At 41.6% G+C, this 27,170-nt stretch overlaps 1 protein-coding gene across 7 annotated transcripts in view; it reads left to right on the top strand.

Moving 5' to 3' along the window:
- The window catches only part of palld (palladin, cytoskeletal associated protein), a 66,259-nt gene that overhangs the window by 9,490 nt on the left and 29,599 nt on the right, over positions 1 to 27,170 (top strand). For 2 of the 7 annotated variants that reach the window (XM_044130078.1, XM_044130073.1), the window contains exons 3-11: positions 14,560 to 14,735; positions 15,618 to 15,684; positions 16,176 to 16,293; positions 16,416 to 16,478; positions 20,083 to 20,224; positions 20,337 to 20,360; positions 20,747 to 20,866; positions 22,272 to 22,770; positions 24,998 to 25,033. In XM_044130078.1, the coding sequence (XP_043986013.1) occupies positions 14,560 to 14,735; positions 15,618 to 15,684; positions 16,176 to 16,293; positions 16,416 to 16,478; positions 20,083 to 20,224; positions 20,337 to 20,360; positions 20,747 to 20,866; positions 22,272 to 22,770; positions 24,998 to 25,033 (1,245 nt within the window). Of the gene's footprint in view, positions 1 to 14,559; positions 14,736 to 15,617; positions 15,685 to 16,175; positions 16,294 to 16,415; positions 16,479 to 19,662; positions 19,877 to 20,082; positions 20,225 to 20,336; positions 20,361 to 20,746; positions 20,867 to 22,271; positions 22,771 to 24,997; positions 25,034 to 27,170 lie in introns of those variants that run through there. The other 5 variants (XM_044130075.1, XM_044130074.1, XM_044130077.1 and 2 more) reach the window with 5 other exon arrangements.

Below are 27,170 nucleotides of genomic sequence, written 5' to 3'. Positions count from 1 at the left end.
AAATGTCTGGTGTCGAATGACCTTGACCCATGCTCAGATTTAAAGCTACAGTACAAGACGTTTCTATGTCTGCAGTAAGCATTTTCGCTTAAACATGACAGCATTTGAAAAGGCGGTGTTCCAACAGGCCAAACAGAACAGAGGTTTTAGCAGCGTGGTGAGATATAGCCAGCTTGACGTGTTGCTTAGCTCTCACCATGCTGATACCTGAACTCTGCTGACAGCATGTGTCCAAGGTGAGAGCACATTTGAACTGCTTCACCACAGAGCTATATGGGGCTGCCTTAAATGAACAAAGCAGCTCTAATTTAACTCAGATTATCAGTGAAACAACCATGCATAGACCCCTAAAGGCTCTACTGCTCCTGGGCCTGCACACGTCATTTAAACATCAGGAGTAAAACGCTCTAACAGACGCATGTAGGACACTTTAGTCACTGGTTTGTTAAATAGCCATATGACAAGTAGAGCTGCTCCGTTAAGACTCCAGCTTTCCTGCTGGCCTGGAGACAGAGTGTGAAGTTTCATCTGGCGAGGTGAGACATTTTCTGCTCACCTTGCAGCCTTGGTGTCTGGGAGGGCCCTGATGTTGACAGCCTATGATAAATGGTAGCAAAACTCACACAATCCAGTTACTCAGGTTCGCCTCGGTCATGTTAACGCTACAGAAATGCGAGCGGGGCTGTGTCCTTCCGCTCCTTGCCTTGGTCTTGTGAACTGGCAAACACTGCAGGATCAGAATGTCCCTGTTGAACTGAAGGAGCCTATAGGAAAGGAGATAGTCTTAAAAGACAAAGTGCTTTAACTCTTTGTCCATAGGTTAAATACGCCCTAGTAATCTCATCTTTGGAGAAAGACCATTGCTACAGCCAGAAATGATTCCGGGCTCAGTGTCAGCAACATGACGCAATCATGCTCAGTGCTCAGAGGATGGGTCTTGTGAAACAGTGAGAATGGATATGACTCTATACTTCCCTCCCCAAAAGACTGACCCAGGCGCCAAACTTTAGAGGGAACGCAACTCGCCTCCCTCTTATAAACTGCCAAACTTTACAGGACCAGGGTGTGCTACTGAACTAAACAACCCACCAGAAATAGGGCAGATTTAAAGCAAGGAACTGAAGGAAATGAGCTTTGTAAGGACCAGATCAGTGATTGCTGAAAACATGCCATACCAGGTTTAACAAAGAATATCTGTGGTGGATAAAAGCAGCAGCAGGAGGAGGATTATCCAAGGGGAGGATGATCAGCTGAAGCTGCCTAATAATCCCCACTGAAAATGTCTATGTCTACAGAATCAACCTGTGTGTAATTTATTCTCAGTATAACTACAGCCTGTCCTCAGGTGTTGTCCCAGTCCTCCATGTAACCTTCCATCCATCCATCCATTTTCTGTTCACCCTTGTCCCTAATGAGGTCTGGAGGGTTGCTGGTTCCTCTCCAGCGGGGTTCACCCTGGACAGGTCATCAGTCTGTCGCAGGGCAACACAGAGACACACAGGACACACAACCATGCACACACACTCACACCTAGGGAGAATTTAGAGAAACCAATTAACCTGACAGTCATGTTTTTGGACTGTGGGAGGAAGCTGGAGAACCCGGAAAGAACCCACCATGCACAGGGAGAACATGCAAACTCCATGCAGAAAGACCCCGGGCCGGGAATTGAACCAAGGACCTTCTTGCTGCAAGGCAACAGCTCTACCAACTGCGCCACTGTGCAGCCTCACTCCATGTAACCTTGACAGAAATTTGGTTTTGCTAAAGAAGACATATTGTGCAAAATTCACATTTTGCATGTTTTTGTTCTCCCATTTGGGTTTCCACTGCTTCTTATTGCCAATTTTTGGCAATAAGTTGTTGTTTTTTGGTACCTGGAAAATGTGCTGTTGGAAAAACACTCTGAATGTAACGTCACAAATCCTGTAGCTGGGGTTGCTGCCCCTCACCAAGCAACCCCAGAGAAGCCCAGCCTGTTACCTGACAATGCAAACTGGTTGGTCAACTGGTTTTACTGCTGCATGTGCTGTGTAATTACTGCAGACTAGTGTGTTGTTGTTGACTTACCATTCATAAACCACTTCCTGCATTCTTGTTGGTTGTGCAGGAGGCTCTACTTTTATTTTTCAAAGATGTACGGTTGTATAATTTCTCATCTGTTTACAGCCATTTTCACAAGCGAGTGTAAATGTTGAGAGCGTGGCCAGCAGCAAATTATTGGATTTGGTCATGGCCTTAAGCATCTCAGTCTGAAAGGAGTTTGAAACCTTCTTTATATAGCCCATAGACTTATCCTACTTGGTCTAGGAAGCAAATATGTCACCTTTAAACATGTTGTGTCTTTATGGCTTTTGAATTTGTATGGTCCTACAGGCATCACCTCTACCATTGCCTATAGTAGATCTTCCCCTTCTCGACAGCTGGAGTGAAGTTTTCGAAACGATCTTTTCTGTTCTTTTGTGGTTCAGAGTGCTCACCACAGCTGGACTGTGAGCAGTGCGCTCTGGACCGCCTTCTTCGGTTCACCTGTTTAAACGACTCTCTGCGGTCCATCATGCTTGACGAGGCACCGCTGTTAGACCCGGCTTACAGTAATACGGCTTTTGATGGGATATTTTAGGGCCGGTATTTTTTCCCTGGATGGTGGATTCCTGTGCAGCTGCCAAAAAGCTGCGTTTGAAGCAGAGCCTAGTTCAAATATGTATTTCTGACGAAGCTGAAGGCGAGGAATTTTGGAGATCTTGTGCGCCTGTCTGAAAGAAACACCAGCAGACTCCCGTTGGAGCACGAGGCAGTGAAAATGTGTTGCCCCCGCTACGTTGTTACTCTAAAATCCGAGGCTGCACAAGGATACATCTTTTATGAGCAGATGAGAGGTCAGCGGGGACTCATAAAAACAAGCCAAAAGCCTTCCTTCCCATGTGCATGTGACAGGATAACAGCTGTGCGGACGTTAAACTGTCCAGAATGGAAACTCAAGATGGCCATCTCCACTCCTTTGCCTTTTGTCTATGACTGGTTGAAACAGTGTTGAAGGCCATGATATCACGGGGAACCACGGTTCCAGTGGGAGGTCCGGAGAATCGGCTTTCATACAGGCAGAAAGAGGAAGATGTTTCATGTCAAGTTCATGTGTCGGATTAGAGCTTGGATGGGTGTCTATAAATCCAGGAGAGGAGGTTGCAGAGTTCAAACCCTGACTGCAACAGCGTCGGCCTGTTGCAGATTTTGGCATTTGTCTTCTCAAGTAGGCAGGGAGTTTATTGCAGTTTCCTTCTTTCTCTCCTCCCCCTTACATTTCTACATTTCTCCAGAACAGCATTTTGAAGATCCTGCTTAGGTCAACATCGACTAACTTCCATATCTCAGCCGACTTAGGATAAGAAAGTATAAAGAACTTCAGGATATTTAGAAGACATGTAGACACCAGAAACAGGTGGCCCAACTGTTCTATTCATAAATGTTTAGTATTCTTTTTTGGTGTTTGTGGAAAGATCGTGAGCAGCTTTCTTTGTACTAATGTGTTTCTTGAAAGATGTGGCCATACAGTGACTCACTAACCCTACATGGGGCCCAAACATCTGCACAGTGACAGACAGCTATTGCATTAACTGAATCAAATTGATCTTCCCATGAACTGTTGATACTTACCTAAAATTAGACCTGACACAGGCTGCGGTGTTGTTTATCGTCAGCTAAAATTACTCTTTGACAAGAGAGATTGATGGTAGTGGCTGTGAAATACTTTTGAAAATTTAATAAATTGGTGTGTTTGTCCAAGCAAATCTCTAATTGGGAGCACGCACTTTTGCACAAAAGCTTAAGTTTTGAATGAATGCTCATGGGGTTTGGTTTAACATAATGTTAGAAAACAAAAAAAAAGAAAAAAATTGAGACAGACGAGCATAATAATAGTGAAAATGCGCTCTCTGGGCGTGCTGTGGTGGCGTAGGGGATAGTGTGACCCACATTTGGAGGCCTTGAGTCCTCGACGTGGCCGTCACGGGTTCAATTCCCGGACCCGCCGACATTTGCCGCATGTCTTCCCCCTTGTCTCCCCTTTTCCTGTCAGCCTACTGTCATATAAGGGACACAAGAGCCCACAAAAAGACCCCCTGGTGGGGAAAAAATTTTTTAAATAAAATAAAAAAAGAAAAGTAAAAAAAAAAGAAAATGCTCTCTCGTCAGCATTCCACTTTGTTTTGCTGCTGTTTAAATGCGCGGTCTCATTTATCGGTTACGGCTGATACGTTTAATTTTGGCCTCTCCTGGATGTTCCTTTTGTTGGTTTTCAAGCTGGATTTATTTGACAATCAGGAGGACACATGTTCCTTACAGTGTGAGATCATGAGAGGACATGGCCTGTGTTTTTGTTAGCCTCACTTGGTCTCCTTGGAGCAGGAACACAAGATGACATCATGGGCCCACTTTCAATGACGTCCTCTGACCCTCATGGGACCTTTTTGAAACGCAACATGCTCAAGGTTTAGTTGGATTCGGATGTTATTTGCACCAGAACTCTGCATTTATTGTCCTACAGTCATTTGCAAAAATATGCAACTTTGTCACATTTTTTATGTTGCAAATTTGCATGTGATAGACAAACGTTTTGTGTTATTTTCCATTTCCAATTTTTACAAGTAAGTCTGAAAAGTCTGGCACGCATTCATATTCAGACCTGTGTTTACTGATCCCCCTAAGTAAAATCTAGTGCAAACATTAGCAGTAAGCTAATTAGTTAATGTTTCCTAGTAGGAAAGTGTTCGGCATAATCAGCAACTCACAAAGACATCACTATCAATCTAAAGATTGGTTTAATTGTAAACATTCACATCTCACATCAGTGAGCAGATTTGGTCATATTTCAGTCTCCCTGTGTGGATAAAACCACAGACCTCATTAACAATTTTTTTTTTTTTAAGAGTAAACCATTCTGTAAGAACGTTTTCTGTAATATTCACTGGGATATTCGCTGGGATGTAGGGGAAAAGGTGTGGCCTGAAAATTACGCATAGCAATGTCAGTCTAAATCGCCTGGGAAGTCTGGAAGAAAAAGTTAATATTCCAAATAGATAAAATGCAGCTAACCATAATGCTAAAGAAACACAGGAATGCCTTCAGGAAAGAACTGGACTGAAATGACCGGAGTCTGAACTTGACAAAGATCTCTGAGGAGACCGGGAGACTCTGGCTGTCCGTTCAGCCGAAGGATTTCTGCTAATCAGCTGCAAAAACTTTCTTGTCAGGACGAGGAGTGAGTGCATGTTGCTTCAGCATTATTTCATGCTGCACTTTCTTGTATTAGGTGGAGCCCAAAATCAAGGTGCTGTGTGTGAGAGCGCCACTTTGACTCATTCAGTGATTAATAAGAGCATTCGTTCTATGTAATAACATAGCAAAGTTAAAGGAGACATTCACACAGCAAGTCTTTATTTTCAATAACACTGTTGTTTATTTTACTGAAATATGATTATTATTATTATTAACTTGCTGTTCATACTACTAATTAAACCAGAGAGATTTCTTCCAGAAAGCGTCCCGCATGCGCAGATGAAAAACGTCAATATCACACAGCAGTGCACCTAAGTTTACTGAAGTAGTAGTGGATGGAGTCGTTTATGGGTTGATTTTGTTCAGTTTATTCACCAAGGGGAGCCGACAGTATCGTCACAAGATCATAAAAAAACACAATAACAGCTAATAAAGTTTTGTGGAGCACTGGCTGCAAATTCTGCAGGGAAGTGTGTTCAGGTGTGTTCGCATACTTATCCGATTTAGTTCCACAAATGAAAGTGGCTCAGATTTTTTGGTGGGAGCGAAAAAGTCTGATATGGACATACGGTCGCATTTGACTGCTGTGTGAACGCAGCTTAATAGTCACATGACCTGTTGTTTGTCAGAACAAATGGACGCCCAACAACAGATATAGTCAGATGTTTGTTTTTCCTCCTCGTCGATCTTTAAGACACCAAGTGGGACCAACAAGAAGAGCGCTGACCCTCTCAGTAATGACACCACAAAGAATCCCACCTGCCACATCCCAGCGGAGCGCCACTGGTGACCAAAAATATCCCGAGTCCTGCACGCGATAAAGCCCGACTGGCGAGGAGATCCTGCGGAGACCAAAGACACTCCACCACGCCCTCTCACTCTTTGCGTCCGCCAGCGGCTCTCCGGCTCTGAACAAAACCACAAATGGACGATTTTCGCCTGCTGACTGAGCAGATGTTTAAATTTCATCATCTCCAAATTTGGTGAGAAAGAAATGACGTATCCACATCTCTCAGAGTAGCCGCAGTTTTCTGTCTTGTTCCTGCCAGGTGCTGCCGAGTCAAAGTGGTCCATTTAGACTCTTAACTTATGCTATTTTTGTAGCAGGACCAAATTAGGCTTTTCCAGTTACCTACTTGTAGTTTTTGGCATGAGGAAGTGATTAGGCTTGGGTCAGTGTATTTCATGTTTCCCCCTCTTTGGTCACGCCATTGTGCAAGCTGAACCACTGTCATCTTTTATTAACTTAAAAGCCTTCCTCCTGCCATCGGAGATTAGAGCCCCAGAGGTTTCCATCGTGACAGTGTTGACTGGCTCCAGCCAAGTTCCCGCTGTGGCGCTTTTGATGGTCAGCGGACTGTAGCCAGGACTTCTCTCGCAGCTGAAAAGCAGGATTTCTTTCTTTCTTTTTTTTTTCTTCCTGTTTTTTTGTTGTTGTTTGTTTTCTTTGTTTTGGTAAAGGATTCCAGAATGCACAACCAGAAAAGTTATTTAAAGGTTTGTTGCCCGCTCAAAAACAAACAAAAAAAACATATGCAGTTTACCTGCTCCAAGTTTTGATGGGTTTAAAGTTGCAGATGGTTTGAAGTGCATGAACCGGATTTATCTGTGTTGCTAGAGAGAAACATCCAGATATTTCAGGAAACCACTGGAATTACATGAATGAATTCAGTGTGGGCAGTCGTGAAACATTTTTTTTTGTCTCTTTAATGAGTCTTAAATGTGTTTTTTTTTTCCACTCTTCTGTTTTGTGTGGAATTTGGCAGCTCTGAGCTGCTGCTCTCTCTCCCTCCCTCCCACTCAGCCCTCTGCTCAGTCTGAGAAATGTGTGTGTCTGTGTAACACCAACTGGCTCAGTGTGGGTCATGCTGTCAGGAGAAGAGGCTCTGTGTACATCCTCGTATCAAGGGGAGTTTTTACTGATCTTGGTTTGCCTCAGTGGGAAGCAGGAAACACAGCAGGTGAGTTGCATCTGGGTTGAAGGTGTAAGAGTAAAAAAAAAAAAAAAAAAATCCAATTGCTATTATTTTTAAATTAATCCTCATTTACTCAATTGCCACCTGAGACTCAGCTTATTTTAATTATTATTACTATTATTAAATATTAATTATTGTATTAACATAATGCACCAGTTGCTCATATTTTTCTGTGCAGACATTAGGTGAGAGCGTCACTTGATTTCTATGACGTTGCGTCACGCTCGCATGCATTTCCGCTCATTTGCGTGAGTTTGTGTGTGGAGGGGGAATCCTTCTTGAGTGCTGAGGTGTGTCCAACTTTAGCTCAGCTGTTGCACTAATCTGGTACTATTCTAATCTTTGCATTTCATGCATACACACACACACAACACAGCCTCAATTCATTCCCTCTCACTCTTATTTATCTGGAGAGTTTTCTGCTAAGTAAGGGATGTACATATTCCTCGTCACCTCTTTTTAAGGCACGTTTCATATAGTTGACAGTGTTGATTCTCTAACGGTCCTGATGGCCGGAGCTGAAATCCCTTACAGTCTTGTATATTCTGGTTGTTTCCGGTCAGAGATTCGACTGTCATCAGCAGCTGTCTATTGTCTAAATCATCCCAGTCGGGTTTGACCCATCATTGACCGGGCTCCATCATCACACAATCTGGGCTTGTTTTTTATTTTAACCTCTAACCAAAGCATTTCTGTTTTTTAAATTTCTAAGGCTCTAAGTGGAACATTTTAACCTGACCCCAGTGAACTAGGAATGTTAACGTTTTCCTTCTCAGTCCAGTTGACAGCATTCAAATGAATGAGGTGAGCTGGGCTTTGTACATCACGATTACTCCATAACTGAGAAACAGAACATTCATTTCATTGTTTAGTTGAAAATGTGCATATTCTTTTCTCTGGGTTTAAACTACGCTAGCAGCCTTCTGGACTATAATCCAAAGACTAATATTTGCTTGAAGACTGTAGATCACAATGGTGCTAAAGAAACAGGTTATCAGGAAGAAAAGATCACCAAACAGGCTCTCAGGTGGAACCCCAAAGGGAAGCAAAAAACAAGCCAACCACAAAACATCTGGCGATAAGACCTTGAGGCAGATGTCAAAGAGATTGTCTGCACCTGGAACCAGAATGAAACCAGGACAGAAGTCTCTGGGGTTCTTCCATACCCTGGTATGGAAAGAAGACGTCACAAACATGAGCTAAACAAGCATCTCATCAATGAGTGAATGGTCTCCAGTTTGTTGTGGGGCAACGCAGGGCAAACAACTATGGGCAACTTAGAGTGACCTAACCTCATGGCTTCCTTCCTCTTCCAGGGGAGGAAGCCAGAGCACCTGGAAAGAACCAAGAATATGGACTGAGAGAATAGGCCATCTCCATGCACAAAAACCATTGGCCGGAATTTGAACTTGTACTTGTGATTTAAAAAGTGTCTTTAAAAATGTCTAAAGAAAAACAAGAGATCACAAGAGTAGTTGGAAGTGGTGCTCAGACTTCTTGTAAAGATTTATGGACATACAGTCAGACTGAATAAATCAGGATAGCAACCTAATTGACTAGACCATGTCCTGCTTTATGGATATTTTACAATAGCATCATATTGGACACTGAGAAATCATCACTGTGTATATGTAATGGGGACTGTTTTTGATTTTGGAGGCTTTAAGGCTGCATTTGTTTGCATGAACTCAGTCTGCATCCATGGGAGGGAAGAAACCCAGTAACCCTTCCCTTTGCTGCTTGCTTGAACCAGGCGATAGTAAAACCAGCCCAGCCTGCTGTAAGGTTTGGCCAGCCTCCCTTGATCTCCCTCTGTAGTTTGTAATTATGGGTAAATCCAGCCTTGATGCCGCTCTTGTTGTCCGTTTCAGCCTTGGTCCGGTTCTGTGGTCTGCAGACATTAAACTCTCCCAACTGAGAACGCAGGACAGATTTGTCCCAAGAAGATGACCTCCTGTCTTTGTGGGAGGGGAGAGGGGTGTTGTGTTCAAGTTGGTCACTCCCTTGTCAATGACATGGTCGTCATAATGACTGAAACCTCCTTCTTCCACTGCCCTTTCCCCTTCTCCTCTGTTCTGGCCTCCTCCCGCTTGGCTTTGTGGTGAAACTGAGCTCTGCTTTATAAAATTTTCCATCAACGGCAGCAAACAACAACAGGGTCAGACGAGGAGAGAGCAGCCCGTCGAGGCCGGGGCAGCAGGGCTCGGTTGGCCTTTGAGACCCTCTCTTCATTTGGAGAGCAGCTCACAGTTCTACAACTTAGATTTAACTAAGTTGTGTCAGCTACTTTCCAACATGAGGTTATTGTTCAGAGAGCACAGTGGGAGGCTGTTGGATGCTGATGGTGGGATGTGTAATCACCTTGGTGGCTGACTGCCTTTGGGTGGGATGAATGGAGAGTTGAGGTGTTACTCATAAGGACTTTGAGCTCATTCGCATGCATGCTCCGAATAGTTGGGTTTTGTAACGGCATTGTGTTGAGGGGAAGTGGGTGGTGAAGCCACACTCTGCCAAGAAATCTCTACCTTCAGCGCATTTTCTCAGGGCATTGATGGCTTTGTCTCGACCACACCCTGCTGAAAAGGAGTCTACCGATGGTCAGATTGCTTCTTGTGCCTCGGGCTCCATGTCTGACTGGAGAAAGTGTCGGTTCCCTCGCTGGAGAACGTGCAGCATGCTGTTTAGTCCTGTTGTGCTCTGCACATTCCAGAGAAACAGAGAGGGGACTAAATAAACATTACCAAATGGACTTAAATGAGTTTATACAGTAATTATGCATAATTGCACATAATTAAGGTTTATTAATAAGGGTTTTTACTGTTTTTATTGAAAGTAGTTTGTGTGTCTCATTTTATTGTCAACTGATGAGAGCCCTTGTTGCTTTGAGAGCAACAAAAGTCGTATGTTTCCATTCACTTCTCTAATGTACATTACAGCTGCAGACTTGCGTTTGGGTTCACTCCGCCCAAATCAACACACAGTCGAAAGTGTTTGGCTGTAAGCTTGAAGTCATTTGGATTGTGTCTCCACATGCATTGCGCTTTCAGAGACTGAAATTCTCACCCGGTCTTATTTGCAAAGCAGCTTAAACTCAGCCAGATTAGAGGAAGAATTTGTGAACAGCAATTTTCAAACTTAGCTACAGAAAGTCTGATCTTAGGTTTTTCTGTTTGGGCCTGGACTTTGTTAACACATGAGATTACTTTAATCTAAATCCTTTCGTTGCCAGTCAGGTTGTATCTTTAGGGTTGTTGTCCTTCTGTGTAGTCAGTCTGTCTCTCTCTCTCCTTCTCTCCCTCTCTCTCTCTCTCTTTCTCTCTCTCTCTCTCTCTTTCTGTCAAACCATTTGCTACCTCTGACCGGTTTTCTTCCTGGATTGCCCTGTATTTAGCTTCATCTGTTTTCCCATCAACTCTGACCAGCCTCATTGTCCCTGTAAATGAAAAATACCCCGTAGCGTTATGTATGCTTCATACATCATTAATATGATACACTTCACAGTGTAAAATGCATTGAATTTTGTTGGTCTAACATGAAAAAGTTGACCGGATTTGAAACTTTGGTGAGGCGCTGTCTGTCAGATTTCATGTCTGGGTTGATTCAGAGCAAAGAATCATACCGGTCTGAGCAACCACCTGTAATGCCCTCTGATCCCCAGTAACTCCATCAGACTGTACTTACGGTTCGAATGACGCATCAAACCCTGCTTGTTTTCAGTGCAACTTAAAACACAATTTTAGAGGGTGTATATTAAATAAGCTTCTTCGCACCCTATGCATTTGTTGCAAAGACCACAGTTGAGAATTTCTTAATGTTACTTGCAGACTGTAGAAATATTTAATTAACCTAAACAACCTGGCTTTCAGGAGTTAAGCCCCAGCAGACACAAGAGTCACGCAAGCACGTTGTTTTCACTTTTCCCCAGCTGGTTATAATCCTGGAAAATGGATTTAAAAACCACACAGGGATATTGTTTGGTGGGGGGGTGGGGAGCTCTATTTCACTGTCAGCCATGGGCTGGTCTTAATTAGGAAGCAGAATTTGAAGTGAGTCATCTTATAGTGTCGTGTTGCACATTGTTTTCATATCACTGTACGCTCTCCGACTCACAAGACATCAAAATATATGATAAGTGACACATGATAGTAGCTACCTGTGCACTAAACTGTTCACTTAATAAATGTAGCCTTTATAGCAAAGTCACTTTGGCCGGCGTTTCTGAAAGAAAGCCATAAGGAGTCCTCTTCGCTGTTCGTCACAAGCGGTGCAGAACAAAGTGCTCTGAATGGAGAAAAGCAAAATGACCACAAACAAAACCTTAAATGAGAAAGAAAACAAATTTTCCACCTCACCCTGAACACACAAGCCACCGTAATGTGGAATATGGTGGAGGCAGCATCGCATTTTCCTTTAGCAGGAAACGAGAAAGCTGGTCAGAGTTGATGAGAAGATGGATGAAGCTAGACAAACAAAATAAAATCTGTTAGATGTTGCAGAGGCCTTAAAGCTTGAGGTGGAATTTCACCTTGAAGCAGAGAAATGACCCTGAACAGAGAGCCAGAGCTACATTATAGTGATTTAGATCAAATCATCCTGTGTTAGCATGGCCTAGTCAAATCATGTTTATTTGAATAGCACATTTCACCAACAAGCAGTTCAAAGTGATCTACATAATAAAAACATAACACGATAATCATGAATTATTAAACAAGCAATAATTTTGTCAAATGCCATAATCAATATCATCAATACATGTGGAAATATTGATCAATATTCCATTTGTTATGCTTTAAAAGCATCTCTACTAAGGTGTGTTTTTATTCTGGATTTAAAGGAACTCAGTGTTTCAGCTGTTTTGCAGTTTTCTGGTGCATAGAAGCTGAATGCTTCTTCTCCATGTTCGATTCTGGGGATGCAGAGCAGAAACAGAAGATACAAAAACCATAACAACAGATCTTTTATGTATTTTGGTGCCAAGCTGTTTAATAATTGATAAACTAACAACAATATTTAAAAGTCTATTATCTGGTTTACAGGGAGTCAGAGTAAGGACTTAAGAACTGGGTGATCTGCTCTATCTTCCTGGTTTTAGTGAGAACACAAGCAGCAGCGTTTGGATCAGCTGCAGCTGAAGGATTGTTTTTTTGTTTTTTGTGTTTTTTTGACCAGCATTCATGAGTTTCTGTAGCTCTTGTTAGAAATCCTTGAGATGTTCTTCAGGTGATAGCAGGTCGACTTTGTAAATGTCTCTACGTGTTTCTGAAAGTTCAGGTTTGAGTTAATAGCTGCACCCAGATCTTGCAAATAGTCAAAGCTAAGACCAGAATCCAATCGACAACCTGCAGTAAGATTTGAAAAAAAAAAAATCTGTTTGAAAATGCTCTTCATCAAGTCTGACTGAATTTGAGCTATTTTGCAAAAAAAAAAAAAGCAGAAATTTGTTTTGCAAATGAGCTATACTACAGAGCAGGGAGAGTTTTTTGAATAAGATTTGGATATTTATTTGTAAAAATATAAAAAATTTGCATTCATACTCTACTTTGAGTATTGTTTTGAATAATAATAATGGGGGGAGGGTTAAAATCCTATTTATAGTTTTCCAGACAATACTGGAACACACAAAAACACGGACAAATTACTAAAGTGTTTTTTTGTACTGTTGTAACCATTAAACAATCTCCCCTTCAGTTCAACCTTATCAGTGGAGACACATTGTTGATGTGACCGTTATAAAATAACTTGCAATTAAGTTTTGGCAAAGATTGATGTAATTTTCACAGCCGGTGGAGCGTTGTTGTTTGCAGCTGCTGAAAGTAACTAAAAAAGTTACTTTTATTGTAACTTAGTTACTTTCCAAACCAAGTAGTCAGTAATCTAACTAAGTTACCTTTCTAAGGAGTAATCAGTAATCCGATTAAAGTTACTTTTTCAAAGTAACTATGCCAACACTGCCTGTCATTTTGTCTGCGGTGTCTCACCAATCATTCTTTTTTTATGTCTAACTTTTTCTTACTCATGCTCTTTCATTCACTTTTTCACATCACAGTTTCCGCCCACGTCAGTCAGCTCAGTCGTAAATTCACCAACTATGAACTATTGTCTGGATGCGCGAACTGATTGATTGCTGTCTGGAAGACGAGTCAGCGGCCCGTCCAACTGACACATCGGGTTGTGAAAAGTGAAATTACGGCCATGCGGCGGGTGGCTGGAAATTGTTCTGCAGCTCTCTGAGACAGCAGGAATGCCTCCAGGTCGTGGCCCTGGGTGTGCGAAACAGCTGTTCTTCTGGCGTTTTGGGAATTCCTGCGCCTCCCTCTGACGATTCGCAGGCCAGGAGGTGAAAGAGAATTTATATCGCTTATCATTTGGCGGCGTGCTGGCGCTCTTAGTGGCGTGTCAGTGGTGAGTCGATACTTTGAACGCTTGGAAAACACTTTTGAATAGATTAAGACATTGCTATGGATCAAAGTCTCAGAATGTGGGCTCGGAGAACTAATGTATACAAGGAAATAGTTGAGTGGATCATCACGGTTTGATCTTGGGCTTGATGTGGTGGTAGCTCTGACTTTGAGCCCTGACCCTGTGAAGAGAGATGAAACAGACAAAGCTGCTGGAGTTGGAGGCTCTCTCTTATCCACCTCAAGCCCAAGATGAAGCGACGGTCGCTTCTCGGCTCCTCAGGGAGAGCTGTTCGGATTGGAAAGAGGGCAGAGGGCGTTCCTGCTTCCAGGAACAGAGCGGCTTGTCAGCGCCTCGGGGTGGTTGATGTTTCGGAAGACATGAAAACTCATACATGCCCAGCAGGCGTGTGTGTGTGTGTGTGTGTGTGTGACTGAGTAGGCATTCACGTGAAGTTGATTAGGAGACATCCATCATATTTGGAGTAGAAAAGTAGAAACCAGTTTGGTTGAATTATTTAAAGCTGCAGTACGTAACTTTTATTTACAAATACAATATATGTTTTACATATTTGGTGAAACTGTCGCTATGCTGTGACAGGATGATATGAGACAAATAATATGTGAGACATTTAGGAGCGCAGTCACACGGCTGATAGTGCGAAGACTGTCACAAAAGTATAACTTTTTATACATATTTGATTAACAAATATGTAAAAAAAACATATTTCTTTATAAAAGTTACACACTGCAGCTTTAAGAAACAATTTGCACTTTTGAAAAGATTTAAGCTGAAAGCAGAAAAATCCTTACCACCACTGCAGTTTTTCCTTTGTAATAAATGACATAAGTCAGTCGCGTATATCAAAATGTTGCTGGTTGATGTAACCCAGGTGTTCCCCTCCCTGCAGGTGGTTCTGTGAAGGCCGCGAGCTGCAGAACTCCCCTGACATTCAGATCTGGAGGGAAGGAGACCTTCACACGCTGGTGATCGCCGAAGCCTTCGAGGACGACACGGGACGTTACACCTGCGTGGCGTCCAACAGCCTGGGAGCAGATAACACCTCCGCCGAGGTTTACATTGAAGGTCAGGGAAAGTTTTCACACATAAACCTGACAGAATTACTGTTGAACTGCTCTGTAACATAATCCTAAATGTCACTCGTTTGCCTATAATGAGCAGGAGTTTTTTCTTTGTTTTGGTTTTTTAGCCTCTCTTCCCTCTCAGTTTTTGTGCACCAGAATGAATACACTAGAGTACCTGTGTACCAAACAGTACACAGAGTACCAAACTCAAGGCCCGTGGGCCAAATCTGGCCCGTCATGTGGCCTTCTAGATTCTACATTTAACACTAAGTGTGCTTAAATATGTTATCAATCAAATCAACACAGTTTTTATCTGTTTACTGTCAGATCATATCAATCAGTCCCTCCAGTTTCTTGAGAATTATCGTGGAAATTCATGCAAAATCAACAAATCCCCGCACGTTTTCTGCACTAATACATAATTGGTCCAAAACTTTCTTACTTGTACTAAACAGCTGCCTCAGCCTTAATATGATCTATACAGTGGGTAGTAAAAAGCCGCTTTTACCGTCATGAATATGTGCAAATATTTCCAAATTAGAACCACAAACGCTCTGATTTCAATTGTTAAAAAAAAAATCACAAAAAGAATCCTGAAACTATGTTCAATAATATTATTTAATTTCAAGAATGTATTGATATTTTAACAGGTTGTCAACAAGGTTTTATCACTATGTTGATTTGGCCCAAAATGAAAATGAGTTTGACACTGCTGCACTAAAGAAAGAAAATTAAACTTGACAAATTATACATGGAATATGCAGCAAATTGTTTGTGTCCTTGTGGCCTTCAATAACAGCAAAGAAGATCTCCTGCAAGTTATTTAAAGGTTCTATATAAAGTTACACAACTGGCCTGTGCTTTTGTTTTCATCCACTCACAGGGGCTTCATCATCGGACTCAGAGGGAGAAGGAACGGCGTCAAAGTCAAGATCAGGAGCCATGCCTCAGTACGTGTGTTTCTGCACCTCCTCTTGTGACCTCACGACCCTGCGGTGAACGCAGAACCCCAGGAAGGGTCAACTGAGCCCTGCAGCAGCCAGTAGTCTGCTGTCTGCTTCTCCTTATCCAGGCCTTTAAAGAGCCTTAAGCCTGACCCAGAACGTGGGACGCATTCCTCTAATAAAAGGTCCAAGGGGGTTAATATGAAAAAGAATCACCGTGTCATGCCTGCCTCTGCTTATCTCCAGACTTTAACCTCTCGTCTGCACTTCACTGCCTACATGTATGTCTCTTCCATTTCTTGAAGCCCAAGCTGCTTCATACGACCCTTTTTTAAAAACCAAAATAAAGCATCTTGATAAGGATGTATTCTTTCCTGTCCGGCAGAGTGGAATCGCTTTCCTCCAAACGTTGTTGATTATTCCCCTGCCTTTCAGGGATTCTCGGCTAAATTTTGTTTGCATTTCCTTCAAGTGTCCCTTCCTTCTCTGTCTTACAGAGCGCAGAAAAAGACTACTTCGATGTCCTTAACAATACGCTCATCATCACCCAAAACCCCAGAGGTGCTTCCTCATCGCTCAGCTCTGGTCCAGTCCATGTCTCAGCTCCCACAACGGGTAGGATCCCAAACCAGCCGCGATCGTAAACCTTCAGAGCTATAAAAAAATATATCTTCCTCTCTCTCTATATATATCTCTCTCTCGTGTGTGTGTGTGTGTGTGTGTGTGTTGTCTTCTAGATGCAGAGCCCCGTGTCTGCACAGCATGGTGGTGAGTCGTCAGGCCCTCCACTGTTCACAAAGGTACGCTTGAATAAATATAAAGTGCTCCAACCCCAAACTTCACTGGGTTTTATAAGGATTTTGTGCGTTAAATAGGCCAATACAAAATAATTGCTCATAAAGTGGAAAGAACTGAAAACATGTTTTAAAAAAAATAAAAACCCAAAAACTGTGGCATGCATTTGTATTCCGTTAATCAATGAGATTTCTCTTCAGATTTATTTATGCCATTATTCTCTCATCAAAAACAAACCTGGAGTGTTGCCTTAAATCTTTCCTGCATGTTTGAGAAATCCTTTAATCTCTCATGGTAACCATTCAGCTGTGTAAAACGCCCCAGCTCCTTCAGACTAGCCAGCACCAATTAGCAAACACCTGCTGGAACTGCACACCTGCAGAACTCATTGTATGAGCTACTTCTCAGTGCAATGTTGGTAATAACAATGGTAAAGTTTAATAGAGAAGCCTTGTTGTGATGGACGTCCTGAGGGCAGAGTTTTAGAAAGAGCAGGAGTTTTTGAAGAGACAGAGGAACCAATTTGAAATCGTTAAGTTACAAAGTAAAATTTCGTGGCACTATGTGGATGAAAAATACATAATATTGCCCCTTCAAATTAAACTGTGTGACTACAGTACAGTAAGGACTCCTCCATGTTTGTACATGGCAGATTGTCCAGGCAGTCCATCCACAGATTCATCCATAAATGTCCTCAGACATCCCATAGTAACTGCTGTGGCTTCCACCAGTGGGGGTCCAATAAAACAGAGACTTTTCTGGTTCAGACTCTCCAGCTCTCCGCCGTCTCCTCCCCCCCTCTCGGTCCCCCTCCCTCAGGCTGCGGGTCTTATGATAGCTGAACTGAGACAGGCTGAGGCAAAGCTTCAAACAGTCCTGCCAAGCCCACAAGGGTCAGGTCCCCTTCACTTTCATTCAGCCTGTCAGGCTCTAAATCATTTCCCACTTCATTGGTAAAGGACATTTGTTTTTCCTTCACCCCTCCTTTCAAACCTCTGCCAGACTTTAATCACGACATTCCCCCGTTGGTCAGCACCCGTCCCCACTGACCCATGAGGCACATTTCTCCTGTGAACCTACTTTTAAACGTGTCTGTGCTGAAAGCGCAGAATGAGAAGTTCCCAGGTTCGTGTGAGCCCACCGAGGCTCAGGGTTTTATGTCGCAGTTCGTGTATTCATCCGACTTTATAGATTGAGAGTACTCGTGTGGGAACACTTGATGTTTCCTTCATTTTCTCACAAACTATGCATTTTATGAGGATTTTATGCAACAAACAGAGACAAGGTAATCTAGCACACAAATGTGAAGTGGGTTGAAGATGATACACGTCAACCTAAAAATAAAAAATCTGAAAAGTGTGACATGCATTTTTCGTTTTTTAATGCAGACGAGGAACTGTGTCAGAATTTATTGACTAGCCTGGAAAAAAAAAAAAACTTAGAAGCTGCAGAAAATTAATACTGGATTGAGGTTGTATGTTATGTACAATGAACCAAAACATACAACCAGATTTATATTCACATGATTAAATGGCCCAGTCAAAGTCCTGATCATAATTTAATTGGGAAAAATTGAAAACGGGTGTTTACAAATGCTCTCCACCTAGTAAGTTTCAGTCTCTAGATGTGCAAATGTTTGTTATAAATGTTCAACACAGTTTACACACATATATATATAAAACATGTATCATTTTCTCTGAACTTCAAAGCTATGCATTGGTCTCTGTTAGTCCATAAGCTCTTAATAAAATATATTAAAATACACGTGACGTGATGTTTAATGTTTAAACGTCCCAGGGGTCTGAATACTTTACAAAGCCCCTCAGGAACCAGCTTTACGGTGTTGGAGTTTCCTGTTTTCAAACTTTTCCGATAGCCGATTTTTATGACCTCCTTTGTTGTCTGAAATGATCTCATTCAAATTTATTGACTGTTCTGTTTGCTAGCTTCTGATTTTATTTTCCATATAATCAGAAAAGCATTTCGTAACATCTGTTTCTAAAAAAAAAATTGCTTTGAAAAAAAAAAAAAGAAAAGAAAAATGGGACCCCTATAAATCAAAGGAAATCTCCACGACAATTAATTTTCAGAGTTTCCCCAGGCAGTTTATATTTCAACAAGACAATGGCTTGAATTCTTATAAAACTGCAATGGCTAAATTGGACCTTGAATCAATTTGGCCTGATTAAAAAACATGTTCGAGAAGTTACGTAAAGCCTTACTTTGATGTGGAGTTGATCATATTTCCAAAGTCTAAACTGAATCCAGGAGGATTTCCTGATTCTTCAAGAGCAGATGGTAATCTGAGCATGAGGTGAACCTTCTGGCAGCTTTGGGAAAATGGAGAGACGTTCTTAGTGTCAGGACTCTGGGTTTTTGGGTTTGGTAGCATTATGTTTTAGTTAACCTTAGGTCAGCCCTTCATGGTCATTTCATTCTTTTATTCTCTGAGGTTATTTAGTGGGATTAGAATTGCCTTGACTTCCTTATTTTTTAGTTACCTTAGGTTCTGTTATTTTTCTATATCTGAGTCTTTGTCGAGCTTTCTTTAGTGATTATAGTTTATTTTTATTTAATCCCCCAAGCTATTCCTTATTTCAGCCTCCCTGTAGTGTTTCTAGTGATGTTTATTTCTTAGTTATTTTTCATCACTCCAGGTTCACTTGCTCCTCCATGTCTGAGTTTAGGTTTACCTTTCTTTAGTAGTTCCAGTTAAGTTACTTTTTAAGTCCTTCTTGTTTTTCCTAGTAGGGTTAATTGTTTTTTTTTAATTTTGTATCTTTAGGTTTAGTTTGCCTTTTGTCTGAATCTATGTCCATCCTTCTTTAGAAATTCTAGATAAGTTATTTCTTTGTTTAGTCCTTCTAGTCACCCTAGCTCTACATCCCCTAGTTCTTATTGTTAGATCAGCCTTCTTTCTGTTTGGGTTGTTTATGGGTTTTTTCCTCATGCCCTTTTGTCTTCTAGTTTTTCAGATTTTCTTTAGTCTTAGTATTTCTTTAGTTTTAGAAGTATTTTCAGCTTCCTGGTGTTTTCTCCTTGTTTTTACCAGTATATTTTCTTAGCCTTCCAGTGCCATCTTCTCCCCGCCCCTCAGCCAGCTCCTGTGCCAACTACTCACACCTGCAACCAGTTATCTCATTAGGTCCATTGTTCCATTTATTACCTGCCAGTATTTAAGCTCCCCTATCCCAGTCACAACTTGTCGGTCCGTCTTGTTATTCTGCTTATCTCCATGTTGACAAAACCTTCCAAACACCTGCTTTTGCTTTGTCATTGTGGAAAATGTGTGGTGAGAATATTCCTTTTGGAACAAGCAAAGGACATGATGAGAAAAATGTGGACGGTTCTCAAAAACTTCTAGATGGACTGTCATGTCCAACAGGAGGGGAGTTATTTAACGGTGGGTGGTTGTTTTTGTTTTGAGTGGCCTCAATTTCACATTTTTTCTGAGTTTTATAGCCCTCATCCTCCCTCTTTGTCATGTTTCTCCTCTATAATAGACATATCTTAATTAGAGGAGATGTGCTCTTCATCCTTCACTCATCGGTATCTTTCTCTTATTGCCTTTCCCTTTCCAATCTTCAACTGTGGCCTCCTCCCCTGCAGCTCCTGCAGGACGCCCGGGCGTCAGAGGGCCAGGTGGTGGTTCTGGAGTGCAGGGTCCGTGGAAGCCCTCCCGTCCAGGTCCAATGGTACCGGCAGGGGAACGAGATTCTGGACTCGCCCGATTTCAGGATTCTACAAAAAAGTGAGACATTCCCAAGCTTGACGAAGCTCAGAAACTTTCAGACGTGTGCTGACTGATAGTTTGTTGTTGTTTTTTTTTCCTCCTCCTCTCCTGCGCTGACTGAACACATCAGAGCCTCGGTCTGCAGGTGAGGCAGGTACGTTGCCTCAGGCGCTCGCAGCTACATTCATGTTTGACACGTTCAGGTTAAATAAGCAATGGACAGGCAGCTTTGTCTGGGGACTTAATCTTGATTTCGTCATGACGACATCGTATCACTGCAGTCAAAAGGGAGTCCCATCTATTAATAATGTTAAATCACATATTTCCCACCTGTGTGGCTCCATGTTTAAGGCGGGCTGTGAGTCAGAGAGACATCCCCAAACATCTGTCTGCTAGCTTGTCTTCTACACTCTCTGTTCGTCTGACTCATCAGTCTACCTGAGATAACCATCATCCTTGTCATTTCTGTGTGTCACTGTGTCATATTTCTCTGACCTCATTACAAACAAATGCACTAATGGCGGTGATGATTTATTTCAGAGGAGATCTGCACCTTGGTGATCGCCGAGGCTTTTCCAGAGGATGGAGGTCTGTTCTTCTGCAAGGCGTCTAACGCTTTCGGCTCCGTCAGCAGCACGGCCCAGCTGACCGTGAATCCAGGTGCGTCCAGCGCACAATCAAAGAGACGGTCAAACTTCACAGGGGCAAAAACGTACCATGAGATGCGGTGTCCGTTTTTATTACTGATCCTAAACCACAATGGAACTGTATAAAATTAAATTAATTTGCAAGGTAAAGTACAGAGAAATTAAACATAGCAAAAAAAATAAACTTTAAAAATGTGACTATTTTCCTTTAACGTCAGTTCCATTTTTTGGTTTAAGGTGCTGTAAAGTCATAAAAATAAAATAAAAAAATTCAAGCTTCCATAACAGATTTCAATTGATAATAGGTTAATTTTGGTGTTTTTTTTTTTTTAAAGAACAGCTTAACCAAGTAGGCTATATCAGAAACTGTTAAGGTTCTAAGATAAACATAAGGATAGGATATTGTTTTTTATCATTCATTTAAAGCATAGATGTTAGAAAAGTCTTAAAGCTACTGAAAGAAACAGAAAAACATAAAAAACAGAGTTAATGTAATCTTCTGGCCAGCAAGCTAAGCTAAATGCTAGTTATGATTTAGCTAACACACGTGCCATCTTTATTCCGGGTCAAAATAATTTAAAGAACATAAATGAATGATTTTTCACATAAAGCTTATGCAAGCTCCAGTCCTTCATTGACATGCAGCTTTTAAATAACTTTTCACACACCTGAGGAACAGAATTGGGTTATTTCCAGGAATCTGTAATAACGCATAATCACCTCATAGAGAAAAATACATTTATGATTACTAGAGCTATCTCGCTCCGCTTCCAGAATGTGAAGCGCAAATATCTCAGGTATTACCACAGATATACTTTCTTTAGGTTGTCAGGCAAAAAAAGATTCAATTTGATGTTTTCAGAAAATATAAACGGTGCTCACAAACTGTGTCTGGAGGTTCCTTAAATTTTTAAGTGAGAGAAGTACTTGTATTAAATTTCTTAATTTAAGGTTTTAACTCAAGATGGAAACACCTAAAATAAAACTCAGGTATTTAAGTCATTTTTAGGAAGTTTTGGCTACGATGCTAAAATCCAGCTAACTTCAGTATTTATTTCCTGAAGATCAAGCTCGTTGGGTTTACTCATGTTGTCAAGACGTGTCTCAGTGGCCATCTCCTCAGACTTAACTTAGTTATGTTATAGAAAAAAAGAGCGTTAAACTAGACACAACTATTTCTGTGTATATTATCACAGATAGAGCTGTTACTACAGTGCAGGATTCACCACACAGTGTAAAGGAAAGGCTGAATAAACAGGAATTGCATCAGCCTGACTGGACCCAGCTGTCGCCCCATATCAGACCAGCTGTGATTCACTGTGTTTGTGTTAAATTTCCACTCAGTGATATGTGCTGGTCCTAAATATCAAAGTACAAAAAAACAAAACAAAACACTTTCCACTGTTTGCTTCCCCCAGCAGCTGAGGACTCATCAAGTAACGGCATGTCTGGTGATAGTTCAGGATTTGAGGATGCGGCCTCCTTCCCTCCTCCGCCTCCTCCTGCTTCACCGCCACCCACCGAGGTCAGCCTCCTGGAGTTGCCGCCTAAGGCGCCGCCTCAGCCCTGTTTAGATGCGTTCCGTGTCAAAGAGCTGGAGATGTGGCCCAGTGCGTCGGTTCCGCCTCTGGTCCAAATTAGCTCAGAGGTAGAAGACGGGGACAAGGAGAGAGGGCAGGAACCTCTACAGAACGGTCAACACCCACCGTCACCTCCAAGCTTACCTAAAGACGCCCCACTCCCACCGCCACCTCCTCCTCCTCCTCTGCCACTGTCAGAACCGGCAGCAGCAGACATCCAGGTCACGCCCTCAAGTCAAGCCCACATCGTAGGAGATTCTCCTCCGAGCCAGGGCAAGCTGTCTCCATCCCCTGGGAAAGATGGTCCTCCGATCCCTACCAAGCCAAAACCAAAGCTGTGAGTACTTGTCATTCCTCGTATGGCTGCGTCCCAGAGGAAGGTTGGATAGCAGGGCTGACAGTTGTACTGGGAGGACTGGGAGGACTGTCTGAGAGGGAGATGATGGTGTTGTCTCTCTGCTTTGTGAAAAGAGTCAACAGGGGGAAATCCCAGACCTTTTGGAGAAGAAAAGCATTATCTTTCTGTTGGTGTCGGTAGCTGCGTTTCCATTACAAATCTGCACAAAAGTTTGGCGATATTCTACTAATGGTCGAAGAAAAAAACCAAAAACAATTTCTGTGTTTCCATTAAATAAGAAAAGCAATTAAAGTCACACGTGAATAAGTTTGTTCACGTGACAGGTCATTGAAAAACATGGCGCGCCGCCATCCTCCTCCCACTTCCTGTTGTCATCTTCATCTTTTCTGCCGGTGGTAACATCTGGCTGTTGATCACATGACCTGTGAGACGTGACAAAAGTGCTTCCATTGCAGTTTTGCAAAATGCGCTAACTTCAGTACGGCCAATAAACTACCTTATCGTAGCACAAGAACTTTTTATCTATTTTTTATTTTTCCCCAAAATTTCCTTGTTTCCATTAAACAAATTTGTTTTCGAAATTCTAATTTGTGCAACTTTAAGGTCAGTGGAAACGCAGCTTGTGTCTGTAACAGATCTCTGTGCTTTTTCTGGATGGCTCCCATTGTATCCCTGTGACCTCGCTGTGCATGCCCGTCCCAGGATACGGCTATTGTGTTTTTTTTAGTCCTGAGGTAGAGTAGAGTGTCGCTGTCATTTTAGAAGAGCTGAGCAGCAAATGGTTTTCTTTCTGTAGTAATCAGGCCTGGTCTTAACCATCCTACCACACCTTTCCTTTATTTATTGAAAGAATAAAGTGAAAAACTGAGGACAATAAGGAGCACAGGAAAGATGTGAGGAAGAGAGGTCTGATGTGCAACCAAACTCCACATTCAGAATAAACCATTATGTGGTTAGCCTTTTAATCCCTCAGGCTTTCCGGATGCCTCGCTGATACATGCTTGAATATTTGCAGATTAGTTCTTTACTGGTTTGAAGTAGCTAGTCTATGTTTGTTTTCCAGACATTATAGGATTTTTCTTTTGATTTGTTGGCAGGTGAGACACTGTTGGTTTTCTCTTTAGTACATTCTAGCTAAGTGATAAATATTGTTCTGTCCCAGACAAGATGGAAGATAAAACCTAAAGACTTTAAAGGAATAGTTCAGATGTTCATAGATGCATATAAATGTAATAATTTTTTCCAGCTTGTGTAACTTTTAATGTACTGAATGGATGCTTGTAATCTTCATTAACTCTCTGCTTCCAGACAGTGATTGTCCTATCAAGGCTTTGGTAGAATATTCATTCCTGAAAATGTTTTTTTTTTTAAAAAGGTTTGAAAGAATGATTCCTTATTAATAATGACGTATCACAAACAAACATGTCCTAAACTCCTCCACGCTAGAAGACGTCAGGACTGTGTACTCTACTGCTGAGTCAGTGCAACGAGGCGCCATGACTAAATGATGGGGCGACTAAGAGAGAGAGGGAACCGACACCAAGTGAGAGTGCAATCAAATTAAATCTGGATCAACTCTGTTGAAACTCTGGGACTTTATTTTGAGGGAGACATTAAATTGCTTGATCACTTGATCAAATTTCTTGAGAATAATGATGACACCTGGAAAAGCATAGCAATACCTGTGACCTTGATACGCAGATGACAGCCTGTTAGGAAATACAAAGTAAATCCCCCTGTTTACTGAACTCGTGTAGCACTGATTAGCTGTTAGCATATTCCACCACCTGAAGGCTTTTATTATAATTTCTACAAACTCACTGCAATTCAACATTTCTCCGGTACAATTAAGTAAACTGTTATTGCTAGTAATTTAATCAAAAAGCGCTTACAAAAAAATATATATATCTGAACTATCCCTTTAAATTTTGTCTACTATTCTTTCAAAGCTGAAGCATGTAGCTTGATCCCTTTTACTTATGGTTGCAGTCGACGTTTCAAGAGGAACTTTAACCTTTTATGTTGAGTTTTAACAAAAAAAAACCATACATTTTCTACCTAAATCATACATTTCCAGCTGCTCACCTTGCTATGAATCTCGGCTCTGGCACTTCGGCCCATTTGTCTCTGCATGTGCTCCAGGTTGCTGCTTATGGGTGCATACATATCCTGAAAACGTTGTGACTTGATAACTCTGTGCTTCCAGAGCTGACAATATTGAGGAGAAGACTGAAAACGGCAGGTAATTATTTTGTTGTGTCTGTGATGCTGTAAGCAGCATTTGTCTGTGGTTATGGAGAACACGTTTGTAAAAGCACAATGGGATTTCTTTAGAAACAATCGAGTTTCGATAAACCTTTTGTTTAGCTCCAATTTTTATAGATGTGGAAATTTTTAGGAATGTTTTGTGTGGATTCAGGAGGTTACATCTGAGAAAGTTAGAGATTAAGAAAATCACCTGGTGCGTAAAGATACATTTACAGCCACCCTATTAAAGACGGGATTAATAATTCACCAGAGTTATATTACGACTGCATACTTTGGACAAGGCACAACATCTGACTTAGTTGCGTGACAAACCCTACGCAACAAAAAGTCTTATCTGTTTATTTTTTCACAGATAATAAGGTCAGGATGTTCAGGGGTTGTTTTTTTTCTTTTCTTATTAGCTTATTTACTTGCGTTCTTTTTCCATAACAACACACTAAAACAATCAGTCTCCGACTTCGAAGAAATTAGCGTAGCCCCTCATCTTCTGCCCCGTTACATTGTCTCCTTGCTTAATGAAAACAGCAGCACCGCCATTAACCAAAGGTCATGTTTCTGCAACACTGCGCTTATGAACAGTGGCCGACTGCAACCAATCTGAAGCTTATCAGTTCAATCAGATCCTCCTTGTCGTGCAGCACGTTGTCTGCAGGCTTCTTCTCAGTCAGCTGCTAGGGAACACTCCATATAAACAGGATGTTTTTATCTGGGTTAGCTACACTCATGTGTCCTTATTTTTACAATATCTATTTTGTATGTAAAAAGGTGGGAAAGAACACAAGTACAATACATCAGCTTGGCTTAATGTTGGTGAAGATCGATGACCCTACATGAAGAACACCATCCCTGAGTAGTGATGCGTAACACAATGGCTGTCCAATACAATAAGGTTTTAACAGTCTCCCACTTCCAGTTAATAAGGGCAAGAGTTATTTGTTTCAGAGAGGAAGTTGGGGGAGGAATGTGGTGTCTGACAGCAACACACAACCTAGCAGACCAGCACTCTACTCCAGGATTTAAAAGCGCTCTGTGGCATCCCCACCCTGTCTGTTTCATCACAGTGGCTGTTTGTTTGTTACAAGATTATGATTAGAGACACAAAAATGTCAACAATTTTCAGAAAGACTGTTGCGCTAAAACAGCCTCTAGACCAATTTCATAAATTAGACTATAATTGAAAACTTAATTTATTTCAGTAATTTAGTTCACCAAATAGAAAACTTTAAATATATTAACTACACTGACTGTTTTTAAGATATTTTCTGTTAAATATGACGATTTTCTGCTACTATCTATGCAAACAGGACATTCAATGGTAGAATATTGAATCAGACCAATTAAAAAAGCTTTTTAACCCAGAAATGCAGGCTTAACAAAAAGCATGTGTAATCCACCCTTAAAGGTTGTTTGACTCTGACAATTGATCCTAATTGAAAAGCATATTCTGACGTAATGAATATAACATTATACATTTCTTTGTGTAAAAGCTAGCACCAGTGAATGAAGGGAGCTAATTCCTTCTTTTTTCTCACTTTGTGTTGTTCCTGTCTTGGTTTCACTGCATGATGGAGCCAATGGAGCTGTCAATGCAATAGTCTGAGGACAAAGTCAGTCACACCACTCAGAGAAACTGTAAGGGAAGTTAAAACACTGATTTTTAAATCTGTCGTTCATGTGGCTTTCACACTGCGGCGGACAAACAAGCCACTGCTGCAGCCGGGTCTGGTGGGTAAACAGTAAGAGGAATGCTTGGAGAAACCAGATTTTGATTTAACTTCTTGTTCTGTTTTGTAATATAAAAATCCTGAGGGAGAGTATCCAGTGGTCTCCCTGGATACCATACCAGCAAATCCAACTCTGAATAGCACAAAAAAGAAAGAAAGAAAGTTCTGGAGAGGCCTACGCAAAACCTGGACATAAATCCAGCTGAGACACGTAGGTGTGGTTGAAACCAGAAAACCCTCCAGACTGAATGAAGGAAAATGTTACAGCAAAATGTTGATTAAATTTCCCCAGTGATTAAAAAAGAGACGGTACCAGTTATTACTGTAGTTTATTACTGTAGTTTATTTCTTTTTCACATGTAGCTGGTTTGATTTGGATACTTTATT

This window comes from Gambusia affinis, linkage group LG10 (assembly GCF_019740435.1).
Source record: "Gambusia affinis linkage group LG10, SWU_Gaff_1.0, whole genome shotgun sequence".
In the NCBI taxonomy this organism is placed as follows: Eukaryota; Metazoa; Chordata; class Actinopteri; order Cyprinodontiformes; family Poeciliidae; genus Gambusia; species Gambusia affinis.
Note: the sequence above shows the minus strand (reverse complement) of the source record. Positions and strands in the feature narration are given on the sequence as shown.